This window comes from Solanum pennellii, chromosome 10, assembly GCF_001406875.1.
Source record: "Solanum pennellii chromosome 10, SPENNV200".
NCBI lineage: Eukaryota > Viridiplantae > Streptophyta > Magnoliopsida > Solanales > Solanaceae > Solanum > Solanum pennellii.
The window spans coordinates 78,272,477-78,282,354 of NC_028646.1; the positions used below are offsets into that span (position 1 = coordinate 78,272,477).

A 9,878-nucleotide genomic window follows, 5' to 3' on the forward strand; every position below is an offset into this window, starting at 1 on the left:
AAAAAAAACAAAACTATATAAGTAATTTTATCAAAGTTGATTGTTTTTGGTCCTTTGAAGAAAAAATATTATCCAAACAACCAAATTGACGTCCATGTTTTACGTTGATATTTTGTATTGAAAGTGTAATACATAGTTTTCCAGTGAGAAAATGTGTGGCAACAAGTTTGTCCAACATTAAGTATTGTTTGCTTTGTATTTTACTTATTGTTTGTCAAAAAATATAATTTTTCTGATAAATTCAAAAAGTTGCACAAAAATTGAAAATTTTAAAGATAAAATACACAGTTTAAATCATTTGGGTCATTGATTTCCAAGATAAATAAATTTAACCCGCGGATCTATAAGAAGCAATCTCTTTGCCACACAGAGATACTGTTAAAATCTTAATACATCCCACCGTCTCCAAACTACGAAGGGGAGACCAGAAAAGAAGACTAACACGGAAGAATGAAAGAAACTACAAGTCATTTGAGCAGCATAACTATACCAACATATTCATATCATGCACCAGTAAGCTGACTTTCATGCATTCAGAATTCAGACATCAATGAGTAAATAAAGAGACTGAAAATGGGGGACTAAACTCTCCTGTAAGACTAGAGGTACCAAATTATGATACAAGAAAGTTGATGCTCAGACGACGAATGTTAATAGTCTTAAAGAAAACATCAATATCAGGGTAATAGAGCTATTCTAGACAAGTATTTCACATAACCAAGACCTAAATCGGAACTTCCATTTTTATTGGTATAGGTGCAGTGTCTAAAGATGCATTCTGAAGCCAGTCCTTGGCACAGATGAGGGCCTCCACGGTCTCAGGACGCAAGGAACACCTGTAGTAATCCATCTCTTTGCTAACTGTGCTAAATATAGAATCAGCTGTTACTGTTGAAACAGGAACTGACAAGATGTCACGAGCCATTTTTGACAAAGTTGGGTACTTAATTCTGTTGAGCTTCCACCAACCCACCACATCAAACTCGTGAACACGAGGCAGCAAGGACTCTTCCAGATATTGATCAAGTTCTGACCTTGACTGCTGGCTCGAAGTCTCCATAATGTAGACGTCAAAATCAGTAAGTCCAAGCCCGTTACAAGAAGCATCGAGGCCTTGGCCATCCTCCTGCCTCATACCACTGCCATTTACTTCTTCAACATAAGTTGGGGTTAGGGGTAGAGGAAGAGCCACATATTCATTGAAGAGCTCATGGATTCCTTCCTCAACAGTCTTCACATAAGCGGCTGCTTCTTCTCCATATATTTTGGAAAAACTGAACTCCACAAGTTTCATTTTGAAGCGTGGATCCATTACTACAGCAATAGCCAACATTAAGCAACAGCTCTTCCAATAATTATCAAACATCTCTTGCATCATTTTGGTAAGTCTGCTGGTGAATGGGTCTTCACTTGCTGCAGCACGAGCCAATTCCAATTGAATTTTCCACGCTTCATGGAAGAATGTGTTGGTTGTTGGAATTGTTGGTGCAGTCAAGAGATTGGCAGTGTCAAAGAAGATTTTCAAGTAAGTGCAGAGAGTCTCAACTTGCTTCCAGTCTTCCAATGATGGGGCATCTTTGAAATCAGGATCTAATGCATCCAAGCATGAAAATACTTCCTTCAACTCCGTTGCAGCCAACAACATCTCATATGTTGTGTTCCATTGAGTTCGGTCATCAAGGGTCAGCATCTTTGTGCTAGGCACCTGAAGCTGCTGTTTGAGCTCAATAAACTTTTCCTCATGAGATTCCGATGTTTTCACATACTTAACACTATCTCTAACTTTTTTGACAGTGCCTTGCACAACTTTAAATGCATCTTGGGCAATGCTGCCTAAAGTTCGAGCAAGACAATTTCCAACCAATAATTGACCGTTAAGCACAAGTGGGTTCTTCACAGAGAGTAAAGCTCTAAGATTATCAATAGCAGCATCACCCAGTGGTTGATTAATAGTGACAGAAAATAACTTCCCCTCCATACTCCAGTCAGAAAGGCAAGCCGCAACAGCGTGGCTGAAAGCCGTCTCAGAATCTGGATATGGTTCCATGATGACATTGAGTATTTTCCTATGAATTTTCCACTCACTGTCAACATACTGCCCAGTTATGAATACATAGCCCACAGTGTGGTGGGAGGACCACATATCTAGTGTTAAGCAGATCCACCCAGGCACTCCCTCAATCACCTTCTGGATAGCTTGCTTTTCTCTAAGGTAAGTTGCCACACAATCTCCTTGCACAGTGTTGAAACTCACCATATCAAAACGAGGCTGAAGATTCTGAACAAAAGTAAGAAATCCTGGATGCTCAACCATGTGAAGGGGATAATCATGCATGATAATCATCTTAGAGATTTCCTGGCGGCAACGGTCTGGATCAAAAGCAACGTAAGGAGTAGAAGCAGTTCGATAACGTCTTTTAGGTGCACCATTACTACCCCCATATCCAGTCATCTTAGGAGGAGCACTATATGGAGTCAATTGATCATTCTGCTGATTACGCAGGACTACCGGACATGATCCTTTGGCAATATGGCGCTTCAGATGACTAGTTCCTGCTACTTTTGACCCTGTACTATATGCAAACGATTGCTTGCACTTCTTACATTGTGCCCTTCTAGTCCCAACAGCAACATTTTCAATGGTGAAGTGCTCCCAAACTATCGATTTCTTTTTCCTATGCTTACCAGGTTGAGTTTCTGGTGTTTCAACATAGTTGGGTTGTGGCTCCGCAAGAACCATCTCATTTCCTGGAATCATCTCATAGTCCTGAACCATTCCATTGCCCGGGACCATCTCATTGCCAAGCACTATCTCGTGTTCGACCATCTCATGTTCCTGCATCAGCTCATGTTCCTGCATCAGCTCATGTTCATGCATCATCTCATGTTCATGGCCCATCTCATGTTCATGGCCCATATCAAGTTCATGCCTCATATCATGTTCATGGCCCATCTCATGTTCATGGCCCATCTCATGTTCATGGACCATCTCATGGTTTTCAGTGGGAGCTGCCGGAGTAACAGGTGTTTTTGGGGTTGCCATCCTAAGAGCAGCAATACACTCTCAATATCTGTATAATATAGTGATCAAAAGAAGAACAAGAAAAAGAAAATATCAGTAATGGCTAATGTGTTCAAAGAAGATGAGACGCAAAAAATAAATAATAAGCTTCAAAGTAGCACTCTATATACAACGAAAACATACTCAGTATAATCTCACAGTGGGGACAAGGGAAGGTAGAGTATACACATACCTTACCCCTACCTCACAGGCAGAGAGGCTATTTTTGATAGACCCTCGGCTCAAGGGAACAGTAGTCCAAAGCAGTCAGAAAAAGAAGTAATTGAAGTATCAAGAAATAACATACAGTAACAAGACAACAGATAGTAATAGGACAGTAACTACAACAAAATAATATGATAGTCAAGTACAATAAAAACAACAAATAACAATGTATATCTAAAAGAGAACTCAGATTTAGGTATTATTATTTGTTATAATTTTCATGAAAACTCAATTGTTTTGTCAGCTGCATAAGAAAGAAGACGCTCAGAACAATCCGATAACATATACTACGAAGTACTAGAAAACGTAATCAAATTTTACAGTCGAAATTCTAGAAATCCCTCATATAACTAAATAAATGTAAAAAGCACCTGCTTTTTTATGATGAATAACAAAAAATAAAGAAAAAAGAAACTGAATGAATTAACACACTGCATTAAGGGATCATTTGGTTGGAGTGATGAGGAGATCTGATTTTCACATAAAATCCATCATTATTATTATAGATGATTGGTAAATATCAATCATCATTAGTACAATGTTCAGTTACTGCTTCCTTTCCTCATAAATAATACACATATATTACGAGGAATCTTTGTATTTTACGTGCCTCTCATCACAAACAAACTATATCTATTCTTTAAAAAGTAAACATATTGATTATACACTGTGTATTATTTCAAATTCAAAAAAAAAAACATTGTATATTATTCCCTTCATCCAATTTAAGTGAGGGGTGGTTTAAAAAAGAAAGAAGCTTTTGAAACTCATGGTCTAAAATGAGCAGAAAAAACTTCTTTGGCTAATAAATCACCACAGTAAGGGTAATATGTCATTCTTTTTGAGAGAAACTAAAAAGAAACCAACATAAATTGGACATAGAAGTAATTTTGAATACATCAAAACCAAAACAACCAGCAGAAAAAACGTTCTTGCATTACTAATCCTTACACTATAATTCTTTGCATTACTAACCTCTGCATAACATGCCGCTAAACCAAGACGACGCCAAAGTACATGAGGAGGTTCTAGTGGAGATGCAAAGGGGATGGGGGGAGGGACCTCAGGATAGACTAACATTGCATCAAAAGCCCCAAGCTTTAGCAAACCAAATGCATGAAAAATAGTTCACTCATAGCTAGAAGGACTGTTCCAACTCAGCCCGAATTCCAACAAGGTATGGCCCAACTCGGCCCGAATTCTGATACAAAGGAACCTCAAAGGTCAGCATTTTATTACAAAAGGAAGTGAGGGTCAAACAGACATTTCGCAAAGCATGGGCTAAGAACAAACAAGACAAACAAACATCTACTTAGGAAAAAATGGATCAAACATGGGCTCACACATAAAATAAATCTAAAAAAGCCCAGATCAAACCCCCTTACTAACAATAGATCTATAAAACAAACATACCCAGAAAATAAAAAAAACATATTCATGATTCAATTCACCTTCAAGCCCACAAAAACAAGTCACCAAAAAGAAAATCCTAAAGCATTTCTTATAAATACACAGAAATTTCAATCAAAAACTAAAAAGCTAACTTTTGAACAAACAACAAGGAAGTTCATCAGATATGCAAATGAACAGAGAAAACATTTAGAAAATACTAACAAAACGAGGAAATCATTCATACAAAGGAACAATCTTTACACTAATCACATACAAAAAAATTTATTAAAAAAATCCAAATATGTATTAAAATCGAAAAAAACGGAGGAGATGAAAAAAAAATAATACTATACCTAGCCAAATACGAAAACCTCGAAATTGAACAAAACCCAGATCGTGAAAAGCTCCGGTTTGAGTAAATCGGAATCTGGGTCAACGGCGTTTTTGGTCCTCCGCCGGCGAACCAGATCTAGGGTTTCGGTAGAAGAGAGAGGAGAGAGAAAGAGAGAATTGGGCTTGAACCCGATAAAACCTAACTGGACTTTTGTTTAATGAGATTTTTAAGAACGAAGTCCAAATTTTTATTTTTTGAGTGTGTGTAAATTGAAGGTGAACCACTGTGTGTTTTCTTTTTTTGGTCAATTTGGGTCGGACCACTCAGCCCATTGGGTATAATAATGGACTTTATGGGGCCTACATTGGCTATTTTTGGGGACTAGTTTGTTATTTAGCCCATAATTGGTGGGGCAAAGTTTCAATTTTGAAATAAAAGGGGGATGTAATTTCATCCAATTTGCTATTTGTTCAAGCCCCCTTTACCAAGTAAATGGACCTCTCACTTTTTGTGTTTTTGGTTCACATACATTTGTTACGAGATATCTTAGTGATCTTCGATCAAGCATTGCGAATAAAAAAATTCGTATTTATTTATGTCAAATCAGATAATTTAACCCTAGCAAAGAAAATTTACATTACTAAACCCTTGGTTAGGTGATAAATATATGTATAAGAAAGATAAATGTCTTATATTCTTAAACTTGGTACAAGTATCGAGTTTGGATACATTTTTACTAGAGCATTCCTTCTTTAAGGATTACTAAGTGATACGAATTTATATTAATCGGAGCAGTAAAATCCGAATAGGAGATAATTGAATACATTGAAACTACAATCGAGAAAAAAAATCAACTCATGATTTCCATCTTTCTTTCTCTATGACAATGAAATAAAAGTGAAATTGACTTGAAATAATAATCAAGCTAACACGTGTTCATCTTCTTGTTGATTGGCCCAAGCAATTCACATCTCTGTATTGGTGTTCTCAACTTTGATAACTTCGAGTATTTGTAAGCCTTAGATGGACAATCTTTCGAATTCATATTAAGTGAATTATTAATATCTCGTGTTATGAGATATTTGGTCAAGTTCTATAACGGGTCAATTTTATGTTTTCTGATACATACTCCTAAGAAGAAAAACGAAGAAAATAGTCTAAGTGATGTGCCAGCTTTAGCAATGACTTTATTTGTTCTCTTTTCTGGTGGGATATATCTTTTTAGAATGTATTTTTTTAGCATTCAGAATAACCAAATATTGGAAAATTGAATGATATTGCTTTGTGTTGTACAGAAGAAGTGAATATCATATTCATGATGATTTCATTTCAACTAACAAAATATTGCAGTTTAATGGTCAATTTTTCAAACGATCACTCAACTAATAGTTGTTCCATAAAATCACTTTTCTAGACTTTTTTTCAACAAAAAAAGAAGTGATTTTTCAAGATAAATAACTATTAGTTGAGTATATATGAGAAGTTAACTCGCTAGGTTAACACGAATAAGTAGCTCAACAAACCCTAAACCACAACGAATCACACACACTACACAGCTGTAGAAAAGACTCTAATTCCATGGCATTCCCCAGGTCCAAAAATCTTTACTTTGCTACACTTAGCAAGCAAAAATATTGGAAAAAATTGTAAGCATCTCTGCTTCTTGAGTCTATAAAGAAACTTCAACAAACACAGAAGCAAATGGCTACTGCATCAGTTACAATATAATATAAAGTCTGTACACACCCCTTCAGTGAACAAATGAATGATACATCAAAACTAAGATACATAAGGAGGAATCAAAGAATTGACCTGACTGCTGATTTTCAACTACAGACTCGACATTGTACTGATAAAGCAGCAGTATAAGAGAGACCTAAAAAATTATCACTCTTCAAGCAGGCATCACAAATTGAAGGGAAACAAAAACCAAGATCACAAAAACCTTGGATCAGATAGAAGCAGACTGCGAAATGCAAATACCAATCATGGCAATATGTACCCATAAAAGTAGGTAGCCTTATCAAGAAACTGTGTGAAACAATGAACTGCAATATTGAGGACACAGGGGACACCACCTTTGTTTCGATTCAGATTTTAGAAGAGATCGACCTTCTTCTTGTGGATATCTTGCTTCCATTTAGGCAACTTGTAAAAACATTCTTTTGTCATTTTCAGTATGGACTGGAATTCCTCGTCAGAGAGATAAGCCTGACAGTACATCAATGAAAATAAGAAAAAGTAACTTTCATCAGAAATCAAAATTTAGGAATTTAAACAACACTCGAGTACGAACCTCTCTCCTTTTGAAATCAATCCGGGTGACAGGATTTTTAGATTTAGCCTTCAGCCGTTCATAGCTATATGTAGTCTGACTACCATCACTATCAGTTTCCTCCTGTTCTGGTTCTGGCTTCGGTCCTATGCCTTCCCCATCAGCCTCTGCATGCTCAACTGTCTCAGTCTCCTTGAATTCCGGAACTTCTTTAGAACCTAAAACCTCAGTAGTAGAAACTCCATTCCCTGTTTGTGCAAAAATTAAATCAAAGGAAAAAAATCCTCCATGTATATCATAATTGCCCAATTAAAAATAAATTAAGTAAAAAATGTTAAAATTTCTAATGACTCTATGCTAGCAGTGGTCTCCCATCAATAATTTTAACTGCTCTTATGGTAATACTTTTGATCAACAAATAAAGACAACTATGAACACGTACTTCAAAGCACATATATACACACATGCATGTGTACACACTGCACACATACCTGGTGAATACCAATGACTCTAAAGCTTAGAAATGTCTTGTCTGAAATACAAAATATACAGAAGGAAGCACTTAAAAGGTTAACATAACATATCTTGACACAGCAATAGAGGAGGTTCACAACGCACAAGCTATGGGAACAGAAGGATCTGGAAATAACAGTACACAATGGAAGAGCAAAAAAGATTTTTATACCAAGGGGAATAGGATCTACTGATGAAGTTCTACTTAATCGGAGTGGAGAGCTGCCCTCGGGTGACTGCTTCTTTTCAGCACTGAGAACAGAAGATAAAGCAGCTATTGCAGCTGCTCTTTGTGAACCAGGACTTCTCCCTGACCTTGGTGAAGAACCAGATTTTGCTGGAGATGATGAATTAAATGCAGAGTTTAAAGCAGCCAAAGCAGAAGCTCTTTGGGTTGACCCACCATTATTTGTACCATTGGACCTTGGCTGTTTCTGAAAGATGGAAGAAAAGATATATTACAGGCATGGTAGACTTCGGATAAATAATATATTATATTTCACAAATTAGGTTGGTCATAAGTCGTAACAGAATCATTTTTTTCACAACTAATAACCCTGAGGCTGATAGTACAGTTCTAACATTATCCTAAAGAGAACAAGAGACAGAATATGAAGCTTGGGCAGTGAACTAGGAATACAAGTTGTAAAAGTGACTAACTTCCTTGAATATGGTTCTAGTATGCGCAGCTTAAGTTGGAAGAAGCATAATAACATGACAATATGTTGGTCCCCCAAAAAATACTAGTATTAATTAGCGAATGTTGACTGGTGGACTCAAATGATTTGAAGCAAATATAATGGTAAAAATTTGCACAGAAGTACAAACAATTTATGCAGAGATACATCTTGCTTTCATGAAATCTAGTTACCTCTGAAGCATGACCAACTCCAAAGAGTAGCATAACCTTCTTCTGGAATGAGTTCCCGTGTGCCTGTTTAAAATGGACGCCCACAAGCAATTCAGAAGTTTTCTCAGTAACGAGGACTCAAAGACAAATACGTTAACATCAACGACATACTCAACATAATCTCACAAGTAGAGTCTGGGGAAGGTAAGATGTATGCAGACTTCACCTCTACCTATGATTACATCCATGCTAAATTTGGAAAAATAGTTCTCCTGATTATGTCAGGTATCCACACAAATTGGATTTTCCCTTTAAAACTATACTGCTATAGCAAATTTCTTCCTACATTTCTACAACAAATTCCTTTATGTACATGATTACATCTCTTTCTAGTCTGAATTTACAAGCTCAACACTTTCTCTTTTCTCAACAACAACCTTTGTTTATTACATGTTTGGGAATGTCTCTGGTGGTTTATTATGCTACCATCTTCCAAGTTTGACTTTCTCTAGTTTATGCTACGTTTTTGCTCTTGTACCATCTTTCAAGTTCCATCCACCCTCCAAAAATTTATTAAAAATATTTGAAGAAGATCAATGCAACACTTTCAATTTATTTACACTCCGCGTGAATTTCATATCAAACTACATAGAAAAAAGTATCAGAACTCGATAAGCAAAGTTAAGTTACGTACAATAGCTTTTGCAGGATCCCAGGAGAAAAATGTTGTAAAGAAGCAAGGCTCATTTCCTTCCGTGACTTTATACAATGGAACATTAGGAGACAGCCCTTCCAAACATGCAGCCATCTCTATGTATTTCTGTGGGACTTCAACGGTTAGTGAAACATAATTAAGAACAGAAACACACTTATACATAGGCAAGGATCTCTATGATACCGTATTTTACCTGTCCAATTTCAAAAGAACTTTGCTTTTCTTTGGGATCTGATGACTGACCAACCCAAATAAACACTTCAGCATGTGTATCAAGTAATAAAACATCCTCAGTCAATAAATCATCTTGACAGAAGTTGTAGATTTCTTCAATCTATCAAATGAATAAAGCAAAGATTAACCAGATATACAAGATGTTCATGTTAAAAAGCACAAATTATGTACTCTAGGACCTTACCTCAAATTTTCCTGGATATCCACAAGTTCACATGAAAATTGTAGAAAAAACAGTTAGCACATATCACTTCTTATTCATTCCCCCCCCCCCCCCCC

At 36.5% G+C, this 9,878-nt stretch overlaps 2 protein-coding genes across 5 annotated transcripts in view; both read right to left on the reverse strand.

The window, feature by feature from the left end:
- Positions 1–470: 470 nt before the first annotated feature.
- On the reverse strand, positions 471–5,270 carry LOC107002701 (zinc finger BED domain-containing protein DAYSLEEPER-like). Of its 2 annotated transcripts, XM_015200844.2 has the most exons (3): positions 5,032–5,270; positions 4,262–4,487; positions 471–3,071 (listed from the first exon to the last, which is right to left on the reverse strand). In XM_015200844.2, exon 3 carries the CDS (start codon positions 3,041–3,043, stop codon positions 725–727), a length of 2,319 nt encoding a protein of 772 aa, XP_015056330.1. In that variant the 5' UTR covers positions 3,044–3,071; positions 4,262–4,487; positions 5,032–5,270; the 3' UTR covers positions 471–724. The 2 variants fall into 2 exon arrangements, with proteins under 2 accessions (XP_015056330.1, XP_015056329.1); XM_015200843.2 differs by lacking the exon at positions 4,262–4,487 and having other exon boundaries at positions 5,032–5,269.
- A 1,374-nt stretch (positions 5,271–6,644) lies between these two features.
- The window catches only part of LOC107002492 (villin-2), a 15,355-nt gene continuing 12,121 nt past the window's right edge, over positions 6,645–9,878 (reverse strand). For all 3 annotated transcript variants that reach the window (XM_015200539.2, XM_027912388.1, XM_015200538.2), the window contains exons 17-23: positions 9,784–9,794; positions 9,559–9,699; positions 9,345–9,470; positions 8,672–8,734; positions 7,973–8,234; positions 7,309–7,535; positions 6,645–7,223 (exon numbers count right to left, since the gene is read on the reverse strand). In XM_015200539.2, the coding sequence (XP_015056025.1) occupies positions 7,110–7,223; positions 7,309–7,535; positions 7,973–8,234; positions 8,672–8,734; positions 9,345–9,470; positions 9,559–9,699; positions 9,784–9,794 (944 nt within the window). In that variant the 3' untranslated portion in view covers positions 6,645–7,109. The remainder of the gene's footprint in view (positions 7,224–7,308; positions 7,536–7,972; positions 8,235–8,671; positions 8,735–9,344; positions 9,471–9,558; positions 9,700–9,783; positions 9,795–9,878) is intronic.